We start from the raw sequence: 19,594 nt of genomic DNA, 5'->3' as shown, positions 1-19,594 counted from the left end.
ATCCATGAACACATTTATGGAGTGTGCTTTCCCTCAGATTCTCAGCTTGAATCCATGGCAATCAATGAGAATATATATCATACAGATGTACAGGTTATACATGAAAATATGCCACACAGAAGTCTTGAGAAGTGAAGCCTTCTGCCTTCCCTCAACACCAACGTATCCTGAATTGGTGATCATAGTGATATGGAAGACTGATGTCATTAAAAAAGACTGTGTCATTATCAGAAAAGTGGTTACTGTTAAAAAAACCAAAATGGAAATTGTTCATTATAATAAAGAGCTTTGGTTACCCCCTTTTTGAGCCTTCCAAACAGAATTGTTGGGAATTTCTGCAGCAGAAGCAAGGAAATAATAATAATTTAAAAAACAAACAAAACCAAACCAAACCAAACAAAAACAAACAAAAAACCAAAACAAACCACCCCAACAAAATAAACAAAAAAAAGCCCTATGAAAATAGTTTTTCAACTCTTGCTTCCAGAAATATCTTCTCAAACTACTTCTGTCTGGTCAAGGCTTAAGCAAGTCTTAAAGGTTCAGAAGGTCCCCAAGTTCAAGATTTACAAATTTAAATTCTCATACACCCTTCAAACGCTATTACTGTTCATTTCAAAGGGAAGCCCTAAAAAATGTAACAAGCTAAAAACTTTTTGGTGGAAAGGGAGGAGTATATAAATAAACCAGTAAAAAATGAAAAGTGATTTTAAATTAATATCTTAGTCTTTAAATAAAGCAAAGTATAGCTGATGATTTTAATAATTTCTCCTATTTGGGATTCATAATGTTTTTAAATTATTTTTATTTATTAAGTGGTCTGCCTGATAAATAGGATCGTTTATTTCTTACTGCTTCATGGAATTATGTATGTTATGGCCTATTTATGTCTGCTCTCATTTAGATATTTTCTTAATCTCAGTTGTTGTATTATCTCTCTTTGGATTTCCCAAGCTTCAAGCAGTCTGCTTTTCTTGTATTTCAGACCATGAATCAGACTCCTGTATAGATTCAAAGGTGTTTTTTCCTGCACAGCACTGCTGCAAAACAAATATTAAGCCAGAACAGATAGACTGAAGTCTATTTCCTAGAGACGACAGGCCCTGCTGTTTCAGTCACATCAAAGATGCAGTAACTGATGTGCTCACAAATTGCTGACAATAAATGAGGAGTTGTTTATCAGCTGGAGCGGAACTGCAGATGTCATTGAGAAAATAAAAAGCAGAGAGCTGCATCCAGTACTTTGGGCTGGCAAGCAGGTATTCTTTCACAAATTATACCTTACTTTCATGTCTCCTGGAAATTTTGTACAACACTGTTAAATTTTTTCATCTAGAAAAATGCAAAATGTTTAAGAAACCAAAGGCCACTTTTTCTAGACACCGTATCACTAAATAACTAAAAGACAAAAAGTTTCCTGTGATGTAAGCTCAAATTGTAATGGTTTCTAAGCAAGGATATGATAACCCAGATCCTAGGGCAGTTATTTATGGTAATTTCAAGCATGGAATGAATTGCCATTACATTAATCATAGCAAGATGACTTCCTACTATGCCCTAGGGTATTCTGAGCTGAGAGTGCTCCAGACTTTCCTGAGGAAGCTGCTGGCTGGGTAGGCACAGGAAAGTCTGAGGTAAGACACCATGAATCAGCACCCTACTAAGGAGAATGTTCACTTTTAAGAGTGAAGACCAGAAGTCCAATCTGTGTTTTGGACAATATTTGACACAAGCTGCTTAGGAGGAAATAAATAAAAAAGGAATAAAATTAATTTAAAAAAATTAATCTCTCACCTTCACAATGAAAGATCTAATGGTAGGAGAGACTTACCCTCATTTTTTTCTCTGACAAAATAAATATTTATCTGTCACTTAGAGTGAAGAATAGTGCCATTAAGAGAGACCCTTCTTGCATTAACTATTATCTGCAACTTGCTTCTTCGCAAAGGAAGTCACTGGTTCAAGCAAAGGAACAAACCTAGGCCTTGCACCTGATTGGCGGAATCACTGAAAAAGTATGTGGAGGGCCTCACAACATGCCTTTTCCAGTCTCTAGACTCTTCCAGGATGCACTGTTTTATGCTTTACAGTATGCTTAGGATGCTTCAATACCAGAAACATGAAAGTCCATGGGATGGAGGACAGCAGACCTTTCAGGACCAGTATTCTACATTGTGACACCTAAATTACCAGTTTTGTCCTACAGCTTCCTTAGCAAGGCATTTGCTTCTGCTGAGGCAAGCATAAAATCCAGAAAAATGTTGAAAGGGCTTGTCCACATTCACAATATTAAAAATTCTTTAATTTTTATTAATATTATCTTGGAATCTAATTAGCCCCTGACTTGCTTGACATTTCTTCTGGAAAAATGGACTTATTCCCTCCATACCCATAGAATCACACAAGCATATGTGTACATGTAGATAGTACACAAAGTAGACAAGCAGACATAGACATGCACATAAACACATGCACAGACTCAGTCTTTGCTACTTTTTTGTTAGTGTTTTTTTAAACTCTAATTCACATTAAATGCTGCTTTTAGAACAACCTTTCAGGGATTCAGCTGTTGTGCTCAAATCTGCACAGCTGAAGAAGAGACAAAATACAGGCAGCCTTTTTTATTGAATTAATTTGATTTTTGTCTTTTGTCCTGCCAGCTATCAAAATTGTCAAATAAACCAGCTTTGATTCATAAATAATGGTTCCATTATATTTACTGTGCCACTGGTCAGAGTACCTGAAATTTTAATTCACTTGTTCAGCTAAATTTCATCCTCAGTTCACAGCCATAAAATTCTGTATTGACAAACTTTCAAACCAACTTTGACTCTGAGGTATCTAGTCAACATTTTTCTTCTGTGTGGATATTAGTTTATTGAATAAGTGGCATCTGTTTTCCTCCACATCACTGGTGGAGTAGGTATTTCCTTTTGACAGCTTTCTACGATTTATGGGTTTGCATGCTATGAAGAAAAATAGTACTAAGCAAAAAATTCCAATTCATTACCTCTTAGTACTTAATTAAGTTCATACGCATTGCACACTATAGGTGAACCCTGAAATGACTGTGACAGCCACTGAGCAGCAAGTTAGATTATCTTTGGAAGACAGAGAGACTTTTAATTATCTTGACCTCATTTTTTCCATCTATGGTATTATAAATTTTCATTCTATTTTGTTGCCTTCATCAGATGTACCAAACCATTCTGAAAACAAGATTATATCCTTAGCTATTTCCTTTTATCTGCACATTTAGGCACTGAATGTTTTTACAAATAGTGAAGGCAAGCAATAGTTTTTATCAGCTTACTCCATGCAGCTGCAGATGAATTATGTCATACAGGCTCCTCATAATAATGGTTTGGTTTTGAAAATGATAACAGTTTGATAAAAGAAGAAAGCAGTGGATCTGGCTATGAGTAGATACAGAAATAAAGAGAGCCTGGGCTTTACCTGTCAGGGTTCTGCGTACACACATGCATCTGTAAGAGGATCCGCTGGGTGAAAGTCTTAAAGCATTGCCCACATTTCCAAAGATGCCAGTCACTGAACTCAGAATTTAGTTGGCTTGTTGAAGTTGGGCTTGCAAGAACTCGTTGGTTTTTGACACTGATCTGGTTAAATCCTGACTCGATGGACCCAGACTTATCCAGGAGAGAAAAATTTCTGCTACACGGAGTCTGTGGAAATACTACGGATCGCTGTGGAGTGGCAGGGGATAGTTTGCTACTTTTATTAAATGGCTGTAGGGTGTCTTGTCTGGACATGGCCTCCATTACAGTCGAAGGGACATTCACTGGGAGAAAACAAGAAAAGTAAATAAGATCCTTTTTATGCCTTTTTAAAACTAATACAGTTTTGGGAGTTACAAAAAAAAAATCAACATCCATTTTCTTGACACTACAATGAAACAATTTTATTTTAACAAAGTACTAAAAAAAAAAAAAGAAAAGAAAAAAAAAGAAAAGAAGGGTTTGAATGAGACAGTGATCTGAATGGATGGTGCTGTTCTGTGACACTGAAATGAATATTCATGCAAGGGAGTGTCTGAGACTAAAAGGACCCAGAGAAGCCTGACTGTGATGTACTTTTATCACACTATGGGATTGTCATCTGAAACAAAAAGCTGCACCGCTCGTGATGCCCTGACTCTGCATGTTGCAGTCAGCATGTCTGACTGCTATATCACAGACAAGCATGAATTTTGAGAGCATGGAGAAAAAAATCCCTGATGGGACCCTCCTTGAGGTACAACAGGGCTTAAATATCTACTGCAGCTATAGTTTCCTTATCCTATGAAAGGGTGGCCTCTAAGGATATTATAGTATTACATCTCATAGATTGTTACACTGCCAATGCAGGAAGAAGCCAGGGACTTCATCATTTATCTTATTCCTGAGGTTAATAGCAGGTAGGTCTGAAACATTGCAAAGTACAGGCAGAGACCTTCATGCATCCGTCTCCCACCTACAAAACAGGCATAAAAATGTTTTAAAGTCCCATGAAAATTTTTTCTAGTCTTATGATCATCAGGTAGCTATGGCTTATGAGGCACTCAGATATTTCAGTGACAAATGCAATATGCTTTTCACAAGGTGATTTAGTGCTGAATTTTAATGTTTTGTGATAAGAAAGACAGGAGGTGAAGCAAGTGGAAGAAATTCAACAGCTGCCTCACACCTTGAGAACCATGCAGATCATACAGTCAATGAGGCAAGTGGAAAAATAGTCACCTGACAAAAGCTTGCACTGGAATGCAAAAATATAATTTAGGCCACTGGACTGAGTAGCTTCTACTGCTTTCTAATTTTGGCACACTCAGGCCCATGAGCTAAAATTTTAATGCAAATTTTTAAAATTAAATATGTTATATACATATAACTCTCTGTACCCAAATTTAGTTAGTATCACAAACTGTTTATACATACAAATAGGTACACAGCATGTACTAAACTGATGATTAGAAACTACAACCCTGTTTTGATCATTCATGATGATAGATTCTAAGAGAAAACATGAGAATTAAATTTCAGTTGTAAGCTGGAATCAGCCAATATTATCTAATGTAAAAAAACAAACAAACAAACAAACAAACAAGCAAACAAAAAAAATTCCCCAAAACAACTTAATATTTGTTAATATTTTAAAGCATGCCAGTTGCTTTAGAGTTACGTTCTAATAGATCAATCATAATAATTCCAATATTATATTGTTAGATTATATTTATGTCAGTTTAGGTCCTTCCTAATCTATTTTTTTTTTAGTATCTGAGAGCCTCATTTCTAAATGGGTTTACATCCATGGAGCCGTCTATCACAAGTTTCTGGACACAGAATACATTTTCTATGTCTCTTCAGTACCAGAAGCAATTTGTATAATATCATTTTGCCTCAATGTACTCAGAAGAAGGAGATCACCTTTTTCTTCTTTTCTTTAAATTGTGGTCATAAATGTCCACTGAAGCAATGAGATCAGGCTACTAAAAACCTAAGGAATGTAGGCAGAACTTGTGTTGTTGGCAACACCCCTGTGCAGAAGATCATTCTGGGAGTTTAAGTGGGACTGAAGTCCTATACCAGTCTGCAGCTGGCTCTGTGGTCACAGATTCATTTCATCTACTCATGTCAGTGTCTCTATGGATGAAACTCTGGTTTGTCTAACGGAGAAATAGTGAGAGACAATATTTATAGATATTAGCCATAATGCTTTTCAAATAAAATTTTTATAGTATTCAATTTCTGAAAGAAAAAATAATATTTCTATATTGTACACTCTAGAGCATAGCTTTCATCAGCAAATCCTTCTGCCAGAAACTAAATTTCTTTTAAACTTTTCTCAAACTCAACAGACTTGAAAAGTCAAGATGGGAAAGGATGTTTATTTTTGACAGTGTAATCCCTCCTAGCTTGCTGTTTAATTGCTGCATGATTCAGTATTTAGTTGCTACAAGACCTTAGCTCTTCCTAGTAGTTCATGCTGTTTAAGTGTCCAAGGACCAAAAACATACACCTTCTACATCATTTACTAAGTGTGGGCAGTCACAGAGTTACTTTAGACCAAAGTCAACGGGTGAATTGTTTTATTGTATTACATAGACACCTATAGCTCTCTAAATGGATGCAAGCTCTAATCAAGTCTCAGACACAAGCAGTAAAACTGAAGGATGTGCCTGGATCACCCATTTCTATTACAGACAAAGGTATCCAGCACTAGATTCTGTCTATATTAAAAGTAACTATTCATGCTTAGCTTTGTGAGGATCCCTAGAAAACTAGAAATAAATTGTTGAGAACAGGTAAAAGAATGGATGAAAATGGAGATGGTCAGGATGGAATAGAGATTATTGTCATTTCAGGATGCTTCTATTCACTTGATATTTTTAAAAGTAGGGTTTTATGTTTAACCACAAGGATCTAACCTCTTTAATCAGCCAGTCAAAGCTTTTCTCAACATGATCAGAGGTAATAGAAAAAAAAGAATCACCAACAGAGGCCCTGTGGGCTTGCAATGCATTACTGTTTTGGCAAGAGAGTGTTTTGTGATAGGTCTAGTAACAATTGGGAGAACCAAACGAACTTGTTTGCAGTAGATTCATTAATCACTTATACAGAACAGTGATTCCAGCCATACCATAATTTTGCACAGTGTAAATCACCTCACCTTAAATATATTGCAACTTTCATTAAACGCCATAGAATCAGAGAATAATAGAATGGTTTTAGTTGGAAAAGGCATTAAAGATCATCTAGTGCCAACTCCCCTGCCATGGGCAGAACAGATTGCTCAAAGCTCCATCCAGACAGGTGTTGAAGTTCCAGGGACAGAGCCCCCTCTAAAATACTCTATGATTTATCTGATTAGGCATGAAAGAGGAATCATGGCTTACACAGGTAGAAATGCAGGAAAGAACTTACAATTTTCATCTTGTGCAATGCACTGGAGAGGGATTCCAAAGAAAGATGTGTAGCTGTCATTGTACCACACTAACAGCTCAGTGCCCCTGGGGATATCTATACAAGCCCGGTAGAATATATTTGACCTAATCGAGAAAAAAGAAAACATGGCATAATTTAGGAATAGAGCATTCTCATCTTATAGTACATGATATTACAGTAGAAATTCATTGTTTTGAAAACATTTCTACATATGATTTCTAGTTATATCTAGTTATTTCTAGATAACTAAATGAATAACCTACTGATTGTTTTAAAAGCAAATCTGTCATTAGGGAAGGACTTTGTTCCTGTAGCACAGGCTAACAACATTACAGACAAGTTGTATCTTGCATATATTAAATGCTAAGGTTTCAGAAGGATCATGATACTTAAACATGATACTTTACATGATATAAAAAATAGGGGTATTTTCTTGCAATGTCTGTTTCATTTTAGAATGGCACTTTTTGCTTACACAGTATAACCATCTGAGTGGTGTACACAGATCAGCAAGTACAGCCATTTAAACAGTTTTGCATTTGTCATCTAGGATAAAGTTAATATATTTAGGGTAGACAACATTTTTTTTAAAAAAGAAATTAAATTAATAAATACATTTAGCAAGACCTTTGAGATATTGTGAAGCGACCTTTCATGGCAGTAATATACCATCAAAAGAGAGATCTTGGGTTGTTGAGAAAAACAGACTTTGACTTAGCGGAAATAAAATTGGAACTAATTGGATCATCCAGTGCTAAAATCTTCTGCTACATGGAATGTGAGAGCAGTGCCAATGTTTAATATGAATAAAGCAGTGTGACCATGAGTGTGTATCTCATTGTTTCTGTGAGAGAAGACTGGGTATTTTAGACCACTGAAGCGAGAACATGAGGGGGGGAAAGGAAAAAAATCCTAATGTTTTTAGCATAAAAACAAGAGCCTTATCCTGAGCTTGTAGTGATGTAAATAGCTTCAGAGTGATACTTCTACAGTTAAGATATTTACATGGCAGCAAAAACTGTGCTAGATTAGAATCAGGCACAGGATAAAACACAAATGTTATCAGTTTGCAGTGGCTTTTCCCTTATGCTTCACATGGAACAGTAAAACACACTCCTCTGAGATGGATAGAAATTCAATATATACAAGAAGAACAGTCCACTCTTGCTGAAGGATTACATACCAAAGTGATACAGTCAAAAGACCAAGAAATGACCATTTTTTATAACCCCTTATGTAAGGCAAAAAAACATCTATAGACCAAAAAAAAAAGTTAGGCCTCAACCAGTTTTCTGAGTGAAGAATTGCTACAAACATTATTCTGAAGTTCAAGATAAAAGTGTTTAGGGTTGGTAGGCCTTAAATTTAGACTTTCTATAAAGAATTGGCTGTAGCAATGCAATTTGTTCCTTGTATAACACTGCAGACATAAGGAGAATCTTCTACCACATTTTTCATGGCAGTGAGATATGCACTTGTCAACATATTTTGTCACCGCAAAGTGGCTCTTGGCAACAGGATCATAAAGATCAATAAAAAAGTGCAGATTCTCAATATTTTACTAGCAGCTGCAAAAATTTCATTTATCTTGTTATTTTCCTCGCTTACTGCCACCCTGTCTCAGGAGGGCACTGCTAGCTAAGCAGAACGGTTTTCTTAGCCTTCTATGAATATCTGACAAAAACTCTCTCCTTTGTGTCTCCCCTTCATCTTCCCTCCTCCTCCTTCTCCTCCTCTTCTCTCTCTCTTTCTTCCCAGAGCTTTGCATATAGTTAATTCTTTCCACTGTTACATAAAAATGAAAATCAGAGCCACACTATAAATTACCGGCATCTCTTAACTTGAGAAAAATTGAGTCTACTTTGTACTTCACCCTTGTAACATTTCATCTCTCAGTTTGGCTTCCCTTAACATAAACACAGCAGCCCAGCAAATGAATGTGCTAAAACCAAATGACACACTTTGCCGCTGAAAGAGCAGAACTGTTTTTGAGCAATGGGTGGTCTGTGGGGCTTGGAGTAGGCAGGGAAAAAAAAGTGTAAGTGTATACCGTCCCTTACAAGTGTGTAGAGCTTCCAAAACTCGCAGAAATCTCTGCATGCTGAAGTACATCAAAGGGATTTTTCCCTTTTCGGATAATATTTCCTTTGCTGACATGTATTTAGTATTGTGGTTGGATGACTCATAAAGATAGCTTCATGGCGTCCCAACGCAGTTGAAGCAGAACACATGCCAACAAACATTATTGTCAGCCTCAAAATAAAAACAAAACGTTCAGCTAAGGGTCAATCAATCAAGAGCACTTTGAAGAAAATTCCATTTAGATATTACAAATCATAACAGAATGAATTTAAACCAGCTGACTTTCTGTGAGGAGGACGTCCATGTACAATAAAAATTAGGCTGGTTTTTCAGTGTCCAACTTTTCTATTTTCTTACACTTGGATGCAGTCACTGGTGATGGATGCCAGTTTTTTAAATTGTGTTTTTGTAGTTCATTTTATAAAGATCTGAAGTAATCGAAAACAGATCAACAGAGGGAACTCTAAGTAAAAACTCCATCATGAAAGGAGAGTTGTAAAATCCACTTAATATTGACAGATGTGTAATGACTTTCTCATGTTCACTTTTCATTTAGTTTTGTCATCTATATATATATGTACACATATTTTTTTCTTATTTTTATATATATACGTGCACACACACATCACCACATAGAGAAATAGTCCACAAGATACCTACAAAAATACTCTTTCATCACAACAATCTTTATTCATTATCCAGTGTGTTTCTTTAAAATCCTATGGTTTTTTAGATATAGATAGCAGATACCTAAGTATATAATAAAAGATTTGTACTGTATAAATAGGATTGTTACTCTTTTAACTGCAGCATTGTTTAGTCAATTGGCCAGAGAATAAAAAAGTTGAAAATGCAATTGAACAATTTTACCATTGTTAAATTGGATCCCTATGGGATAATCAAACTTTATATATTTCATTTTAGCTTGCTTTTGTAAGTTTTGGTTTTAATTTTAAAGGTAGTTTAAATAAGTTTAAGATTTTTCCTAAATAAAAGAAACTCTGCTATCTAAAGCAACCAGCAAAAATCATTGCTCACTGCAACAGGCAAGCCTGGGGCATTTTTGATGTGCTTCCTACCACATTTAATAAGGCCAAGCAGTCGCTTCTGATTCTAAGGCAAAAGGTTTGTTTATAGCTGAGATCATGTATTTATGTAGTGTGTTGTCTGGGTTTTCTGGACCTATTTGCAAATACAGAGAAAAATGTACCATAATTTCTTTACATTTTTCTTTGCATTTTGACTTCCTCTAGCCAGCAGCATAAGAGGTACAAGGTCTAGCAATCTTGGCTAGCAGGTGCACTCAACAGAAGAGCTCGAGGAGTATACACAACTCGTGACTGACCCTCAGAATGCCTCTGGGTGCCACTTTTCCCCCTCCCCTATCGCACGCATCCCTGTTAAGGGTGGAGAACTGCTTATGTTGGCTTGCCTCTGATGAGACTGTTTGAAAAAGTGCAGAGAGCTCTGTGTGGCGGGGTGGTCACACAAGAGACACAGGGCTGCCCTTGCTCCCTGGAGCTTCACCCCGTGTGTGCTGCCCCACGTGAGGACATCCTCCCAAGCTCTGATACTGTCTTTGCAATCAAAGGCAGCAGTACTCCTGATGGTCACAGTCTGATAAAACATTCTCATTTTGTGTCACTGGGTGAACCAAAAGTCACTTTACCTGTACTGAACCACCGTTAAGTTCTGCTCCCCACAGTGCCTGGCACATCGGATGTACCTCATCCAGCTTGACTTACTGGGTTCTCCACCATCGATAAAGTGCTGCAGTGTCCCATCTTGGTCATATATCTGGGGGAGATGTCACAAGGTCAAGTAGTTAGAACAAATCATCAGCAATCATTTTCACTGCTTCACTGGTGTCTCTCTGTGGCTTTTCCAGGACTTTATTGACATAAAGTTTGTCATCTGTGTACTGATACTTTTAGAAATATACATGAAAAAGCAGAAAAGTATTTTAGGCGATGCAAGTTTATCTTGTTTCTCTTATCAAGCCAATCTTTTCATATTAAAAATATTTGTGGTGTCTCAAAGATGTGATCATGTTTCCCAAAGAATATTTAACCTATTTTGACAAGCTGGCCTTAAATAATGAACTGCCAGATAAACAAGAAAATCTGGACGTAAAGTGTGCAATAAAATGGCTGGGACATCTGAGCAAGGGGCAGTAATAATCCCCAAACAAGGATCCCTTCCTTCACATCTCAGTTGCAGCAAGAGTATATACTTCAGCAGCCTTACATGATATGTTAGGGAGTTGTAGGATTCATTATATCAAAACAAATGAGACTAGAAGGAAAAACTGAGTTGATGATGCCTTTTGGAGCTCCCTTGAGACATATGGGTTTTTTGAAGTACTGAATGAGAAACCAGTCCTGAGAGAATCATTGTTTTCCTAAACATGACATCCCTACTAAGGACATGAGAGCCGGTTATGGTGATTTAAAAAAAGATGGTAATATGTTTCTATTCAAAAGTGGGTACTCCCTCTGAAGTCAAGAATAGAGTTGCTCTGGAGATGCTGAAATGAAAAGATAAATGTACCATGTATACCTACTCCTCTGACTGCTTAAAAATGTTACCTATGTAGGTTTAATCCTGGTAAAAGCATGTGATCTCAGAAGGTTTTTACTTGTTGCACATTTACTTTGGCAAACCTCACAAATACATCTGAAAAATTAGGTGCCTATCTGAAATAAATCTCATTTTCATGCCTTTTGTTCCTCTAGGAACACCATTTGCTTTAATATCCATACCCCAAAAATGTTATTCCTTCTGAAATTGTATGAACCTTAATTGATGTCTTCTTGAAAGTATTAATACTGCTAACTAAAGAGAAAGCACATTTATTACATTGCATTGAAAATTTCTAGTATATACAGATTAACAATCTTGAATATCTATTTCAATATCAGCAGAATAATCTCAGAAATTGTGCGACTACATTTGATACTTATGATTTTTTAGAAGAGAGTTTCCAACAGTTCACACAAATATATATCTAGGAATCAAAATCTAGGTTTTTTCCTCCACCAAAGGAGAGTCTCAAATTCAGGACCCAGACTTGCTTTTCCTTTTGGCCAAGAGGGACTGTGAGTAATCAGGAGGAATATGTCTATCGCAAGAGCGACACAGAAATCAAGTATCTATGGTGATCCTTATCCTTTTATCTTGAGTGTCTGTGACAATGACCAGGTGGAACCTGGCCAAGTACTCCTGTGTTGGATAAGCAAGATGCTACCCCAACATGCACTGAGTGGAATAAAGTCAGAGAATCAGTAGTCCTCAGAAGTAAACAAATTCTCCAATCCCAGTGATTAAGTTGATTTTTTATAATTTCTTATAAATGGTAACATGCTGATTATCAGCAAGGACCTATTCTTATGTAAATGTCTAAATGTATGTTGAATGTGTGAACAAAATATGCTATACTCTAAAAATCTGTGAAGAAATTGGAAAAATTCTGCAGGACGTCAGCCTATAAAAAGGAAGAGAAGGAAAAATTAATGACTAGCAGTACTTGGCTGAAACCATTTTGGCAATATCTGTGCAAACATTCTCAGCAGTGTTTATTACCTATCCATTTACATGCTGCTTATATGTCTTAACATGAGGCAAAAACAATTCCCATAAATAAAGAGCTGATAACTTCCAAATCCCCAGATGATATGAAACAGGAAAGACAAAGAGGTCTGCCATAATCAGTAGTGACACTCATGTCTTGGCACACAGGGTCCTACCCAGAGCTTTGTATAAATAGACAGTCATTAAATTATATGAAAAATTAAAATCTGTCATGAAAACATAGGACTGGGTCTTTCCTGGGCCTTGGCCTGGAATTGGAAGGACTGTGCTGCAAGACTAAGTATTTTCAAATACTTTATTCTGCAAGTACTAATGCATCAAGTGACACTAAGCCCTCCTTTCCTAGAAGGATATTACTGACATTGCTGCATGGTCATAATCTCTCCAACAGCATTCTTAGCCCTGTTCTTACAGGACTGTAAACACATCTGTAAAGAAGCAGAAGCCCTAGGCTTGGAAGGTAAATAATAATACTGTGTTGAATCTATTTGTCAAATTGCACAATACAGTTTAAAATCTGCAATAAAACCCAAAACCCAGATATGGTTATTATTTTTCATGTCGCCATCATGCAGGAGTTCTTATTCATTTTACAGTTATATAAATCAGGAAACCAGTGAAGAAATAACTGCCTGAAGAAACCCTCATGAGGGAGTAAACCATAACCTGCCATAACAGAGAAAAAACAAACCTGTAGCACAAGCTGTGAACACTACATTAAACAATGGGTATACATATTTACCCACATCTCTGTAACACATGCATACATCCTTATTAAACAGTCATACTATCTATTACAGAAAATACTGCAGAAACCTGTGATAAACTGGTGTTACTGGAAGCCTTTGACTACCTCACTTGATCATTACATCCATCTACACTGGCATAATTTTTCACATATTGCAATAGCCTCACAGCAAAATATAATAGCATTTCTCCAAGTTCCTTCAGACTCTGCATTTATTTTTTCTGTATCTCACATCAGTCACTGACCCAAGTAGTGGAAATGCAATTAGTTATTTAATTTTTCTACTTTGATTGTACTTGGAAGCGTTACCTAAGCTTCATACTGGACCTTGATAACTGTTGGTTTTGGTGGATATTAAGGGCTTGGTTTTTGTTGTGGTTTTTTTTTTTTGCTTGTTTTGTAATGGAATGAACCAGATTGTGGAACAGACTGGAATCTGATAAAAGAAGTCTGCACTCATCTCATCTGACTTGCATTATGGTCCCCCTTAGCAGTTGCCTTATAGTTAATTATCTTCTTAATAGATTCTTGACTGTTTACAGATATTTCACTGGTGTGTTGCAGATCAAGAGACTCAGAATATGACACATACTTCTCCTCTATGAACCTCTCCTCTATTTCACCCCTTGACTTCAGAATACACCAGAAATTGCTTCATTTTCCAGGAAAGTAAGTCCAAAGTATAGTCATCACAAGTTTTCTCTTTTGAGTATTTCCTGTTCCCTTCCTTTACACAGCTTTATTAAGTAATCGAGACATAAATAGAGGTCAGTTTCCTCTTCTAACGGCTGGATTGGTTGAGGATAATTATTTGGAGGACATAGATACTTTAATGACAATTGTAAGAGCAACACACAATGGCAGTAATAACATAACTTCAAAAGCACACTGCATGCTGTAAAAGTGATGCTCTAAAATCTCTGAACAGGCATAACATAAATAACAGAAATAATATAAACATGAACCATCTAAGATTTAAGCAGTCTTAAAAGACAAGGTGGAGTGCTAAAGAGACTTCTGAGAACCTCCAATTACTTCAGAACTAATAGAGTCAGTATTGTTCACTTGGATCATTAGGGCAAATCTAATTCTAGTGCTAAAACTGTTGCACCAGTTTCTGGTATAGCTGCCACAAAATTTTAGATTAAAGAAGTTCAAATGTAGTAGCACAGCTGCAGAGAAAGCCAAGTTATGAAGCAATTAAAAACTATTTCACAGAAGCGACAACAAGAGCAAAACAGCTTTTTGAAGTTCTTTCCTTTTTATCTGTTGCCTTCCCTTGTACTCTTTCCATGGCCTGCTATTACATCTTTAGAAATTCTTCCTGCATTTTATTTTTCTACTTAGTCATGAAAGAAATGTATTAACAGATAGTTATTTGGCTGCTCGTTTTCACTTCAGGTAGTCAAGGAATGGAGTGATCCTGAAAATAGAATGTTACTTTGCAGATACATTTATATTGCAAAAGTAGCTATTAAAATAATTTTTTTATGTTGCAAGACATCAAAAGAGATGTGAAGAAAACAACAAAATATGCAAGAGTTAATTCTTACCGTTATAGAGATTCTTGCACTTTGCTGTTCACTACTATTCTCATTGATATCACATGCATAAAATCACAGAATTTTCAAATCACTTACTATGAGTCTTCTCCCTTCTAAAGAAGCTTTACTCTTGCCTTCAATGCAAAGATAGTAAAGATGTATCCAAAACTAATGGTAATATGACAAAAAAGTTGTAACCAGATGTGTTAGATGTGGTAGCATCCATACAAGTTATATTCTTTCTGTAACAGTGTATGAACCTGCAAACCACAGTTACACTGGAAGTTTCTTCTTTGCTAACTTGGATATCAGAACTCAATAAGCACTGCATTGGGCAAATCTCACTATTGTGAGACCCTGCTTTTGATGTAAAAACAATACATCTTCTAATAATGATTATAAACCTGGTTATTAAGCTGACAGTCTTATATAAAGTGTGCAATTATAGAACCATAGAATTGCTTAGGTTGCAAAAAGACTTTTAAAATTGAATCCAGCCCTTAACCCAGCACTGCTAAGCCAAGCAGAGTTAAAGCCCCTACATTAAGTCCCTAAGAGCCACAGCTATTTTTTAAAATATCTCCAGGGAAGGTGACTCTATCACTTCCCTGAACAGCCTGTTCCAGTGCTTGACAACCCTCTTGGTGAAGAACTTTTCCCTAACATCCAAGTTAAACCTCCTCTGGCAGAGTTGGAGGCTGTTTACTCTTTTCCTGTTGCTTGTTTCTTGGGAGACAACCCCAACTCACGCACTCCTAGAACCTCCTTTCAAGCAGTTGTAGAGAGCAATAAGTTCCCCACAATCCTCTTTTTCTCCAGAATAAACAGCCCCAGCTCCCTCAGTTGTTCCTCACAGGACTTGTGCTCCAGACCTTTCAACAGCTCCACTGCCTTTCTCTGGATGTGCTGCAGCACCTCAAAGTCTTTTTTGTAGCAAGGGGCCCTGAACTGGACACAGGACCTGTGTGGTGTCACCGGTGCTGAGTTCAGGGGGACAATCCCTGCCCTGCTCCTGCTGGCCACACTACTGTGGACACAAACCAGGATGCCATTGGCCTTCTTGGCCACCTGGGCACAGCTAGCTCCTGTTCAGCTACTGTCAACCAGCACTACCAGGTCCTTTTCAACCAAGACACCTTTCCAGTCTCTCTGAACCCAACCCCTACCATCATGTAGGCTTGTTGTGACCAAAGTGCAGGACCTGGTACTTGCCCTTGTTTGACCTCACAGACTTCGCCTCAGCCTGTCAATCCAGCCTGTCCAGATCCCTCTGCAGAGCCTATCCACCATCCAGCAGATTGACACTGCTGCGTAAATTAGTGCCATCTGCACACTGACAAAGGATGCGCTTGATCCCCACATCCATATCATGTATTGAACAAGGCTGTTCCCCACCACTGAGCCCTGGGGAAGAGCACTTGTGACTGGCCATGAGCTGTATTTAGTGCCACCCACCTCTATTCTTTGGACATGGCCAGCTTCAGTTTTTTACTTGAACTGTACAAGCCATCACCATCTATTTTTTCCAGCAGAATTATGTGGGAAATGGTGTCAAGGCTTCATGAAGGTAGATAATATCCACAGCCTCTCCCTCATCCATGAAGTATGCCACAGTTGCACAGAAGAAGACCAGGTCGTTCAAGCATGACCTGCCTTTTGTAAACCCATGCTGACTGTGGTCAGTTCTGGCTGTCTGCATGATGGCACTCAAGATGATTTGCTCCATGATGTCCCCTGGCGCCAAGACCACGCTTACAGGCCTGTTGTTCTCTACATCTGACCCTCTTGTAGCTGAGCTTTACATCTCCTGACCTCTGATCAACTGGAACCTTCCTGATGAGCCATGACCACTTATAAATGACGGAAAATAGCTTAGGGAGCTGTTCCCCCAGCTCCTCAAGACTTGTGTCAATCCCATCTAACCCCACGGACTTGTGTGTGTCCAAATGGAGCAGATCTCTTACAATTTTTCTCTCAGTTACAGGGGCTTCATTTGGCTTCCCACACCTGTCTTACAGCTGCTAACAATCCTCTTACAGAGGCCTGGTTATTCAGAGAAGAACTGGTCTTACTATTAAAGACTGGGACAAAGAAAGTTCCTCAGGTTTTTCCTCATCTTTTGTCACTCTTTCCTCACATATCCACCAAAGGGATTCTACTTGGCCCTCCTTAAGTTATTACACAATTTATAGAAACCTTTCTTATTTTCTTTTACAGCAGGTGTATTCTACCTGGGCTTTGGCCCTTCTAATTTTCTCCCTGCATAACTTCATGACATCCTCTGAAGTTACCCACCCTTTCTTCCAAAGGTCACAAACTCTCCTTTTTCCCCTAACTTGCACACAAAGTTCTCTGTTTGACTAGGTTAATCTTCTTCCCCACTAATTAATATTTTAGCATATGTGGACAGCCTGTTCCTGTACCTTTAAGATGTCCTTCTTAAGACACATCCACCCTTCCTGGACTCCCTGCCAATCAAGACTGCCTCTCAAGGGACTCTGTCAGCCAGTCCCCTAAACAGGCCAGAGTCTGCCCTCTGGAAGTCCAAGATGGCAGTTCTGCTGATCTTCCCCCTTACATCTCTGAGATTTGAAAACTCATTTTGTGACCATTGTGCTCATGACAGCCTCTGACTGCCACATAACCTGTAAGTCCTTCTCTGTTCGCAAGCAACATGGCACATTGCATAGCTGAGTTCCTCACCATCTGTGTCAGGAAGTACTCTTCACACACTCCACAATCATCCTGGATTTTTTCTACTCTACAGTGTTCCATTTTCAGCAAACATTGGCTAAATTGAGGTCACCCAGGAGAACAAGGGATGACAATCATGAGACTTCTCCCAGCTTCTTATAGAATATTTCAGCTGCCTCTTCATCTTGGCTGGATGGCCCAAAACAGACCTCTACCACAATACCTGCTATATTGGCCTTCCTCTTTTCTCTTACCCATAAACACTCAATCCTGTTATCATCTACTTTTGAAGGAAACTGCTGTATCTTCATTGAACTTTAAAAAAAATTCTCTCTGCAGCATTTTACTAATTGTCTGCAATAAACTAGTACTGTAAGTAAAGTTGAATACACATATGCTTTCTTGGAGGGGGGAAGAGTGTTAGGTGGCATTACTAGCAGAAGACAGCTCTACAGCCAACAGAACAAATTACAAGGATGGTACATTTCCCATAAAGCTGAAGAAATAGCTGTCTCTTTCCTGAAAAGCCCTGAAACCCAGATAAGAACAGTAAAATTCAGTGATTTGACTTGCTTAAGGCAGTCATTGTTAAGCAAAATGCCAATGAACTCTGGGGTTCATTATGACATATACCTTATTTATTTGTTAGAGCTTCTAATCATGTCAAACTGAAAGTAAACTGGATTGTAGGCTTGATGACTTGATAACTTACTCATTTAAGTTGGATTTGGTGTAGTGTACTGGTGCCTAGCAGCTGGCTTTGAAATCAGCATGCTGCCAAAGGACCTTATTATCTAGAAAGCTGGAAACCTTCAGAAAATGCTGTATGAACTGAAAGAGAGAAGATACTAACAATTCGTTGAAAATATTACATTTAAGGAGCATAGTTTAGGCTGAAAATCAAAATACAGCTGGGTTCATATTGATAGCAACAAGTGTTCAAAGAATGAATGCTTTTAGACTTTTAATGCCTTAATATTAGGAGCTGAGTATCTGCTTTAAGACGGCACGGCCCTTCTAAGTATGTGTCTTCTTGTTACACACTGAATGAAACAATCATGCATGTAGCCATAACTTCTTTCTCACTTCTTTCACTAACTTGATGACCATGTAAGGGTAGTCAGAAAACTTTCTAAGAACTCTTTAATCCCACTGTGTAAAAAAAAAAAATAAAATATAATGCAAATCAGAGACAAACTAAGATGCATATTTTTAACACAGTTTAATAAAAACTGATGTTGATTTATGGCTATAGTAGTATTATATAATCACATCCTTGGCAAAAAAACACATCTCGAACATTGAAATATTTTGTAAATTATGTGCCATATTTTAGATTATCTATACAGCAAACAGGCTGAACTCCCTGAATAAAGACAATATTCATCACATTCTGATAAATCCAGTTTTGATGCCTAATAAATATTATTGTATCTGTAATAATCAATTACACATGTAAAACTTGTATGTAACAATAGTAGTATACATGTCATCAAGCTCATTCTGCTATAAGTGGAAATGTTTGGACATGTTCCCTGTTCAATTTCATGGCCATTATTTCAGAAAGACATTAGTTATAAATACTTCTCATATGTTCCACTGTTTCTTGATAAGACTAATTGATTTGCTTTACCAGTTAAAGTATGTCTTCAGATTATTTATGGGCAGATAGCAGAATCAAAAATATAAATATGTTTCAGATAACGTTCAAGCTCGTTGTCTTAGGAGGAGATAAGCATGCTTTGGTTTATTATTATGTAGAAAATGAAAGCCAGTTACTATAGTCTTCATATCTATATGAAATAAATCTATGTCAATAACTGGTTACTTACTTTGAAGTTCTTCTATTTTTATAATAATAATTGATGGTATCTCCTTGCCATGTAGAAAATGTAACAGTCCATTCAAAGAATGATTTTTCTTTGTTGGAGTAATTGTATTACATGCAGTTTGTTTATACTTAGAATTATCATCAAGTTTTCCAAAACAATTGACAG

The 19,594-nt window shown here is 37.3% G+C and overlaps 1 protein-coding gene across 2 annotated transcripts in view; it reads right to left on the bottom strand.

Annotated features, from left to right (window-relative positions):
* Nucleotides 1–19,594, bottom strand: part of PRDM6 (PR/SET domain 6) — a 79,037-nt gene that overhangs the window by 18,416 nt on the left and 41,027 nt on the right. For both annotated transcript variants that reach the window (XM_064404942.1, XM_064404943.1), the window contains exons 4-6: nucleotides 10,690–10,817; nucleotides 6,918–7,042; nucleotides 3,457–3,799 (exon numbers count right to left, since the gene is read on the bottom strand). In XM_064404942.1, the coding sequence (XP_064261012.1) occupies nucleotides 3,457–3,799; nucleotides 6,918–7,042; nucleotides 10,690–10,817 (596 nt within the window). The remainder of the gene's footprint in view (nucleotides 1–3,456; nucleotides 3,800–6,917; nucleotides 7,043–10,689; nucleotides 10,818–19,594) is intronic.

This window comes from Passer domesticus, chromosome Z, assembly GCF_036417665.1.
Source record: "Passer domesticus isolate bPasDom1 chromosome Z, bPasDom1.hap1, whole genome shotgun sequence".
NCBI lineage: Eukaryota > Metazoa > Chordata > Aves > Passeriformes > Passeridae > Passer > Passer domesticus.
The sequence above is the reverse complement of the archived record's forward strand: the minus strand, read 5'-3'. Positions and strand labels throughout refer to the sequence as shown.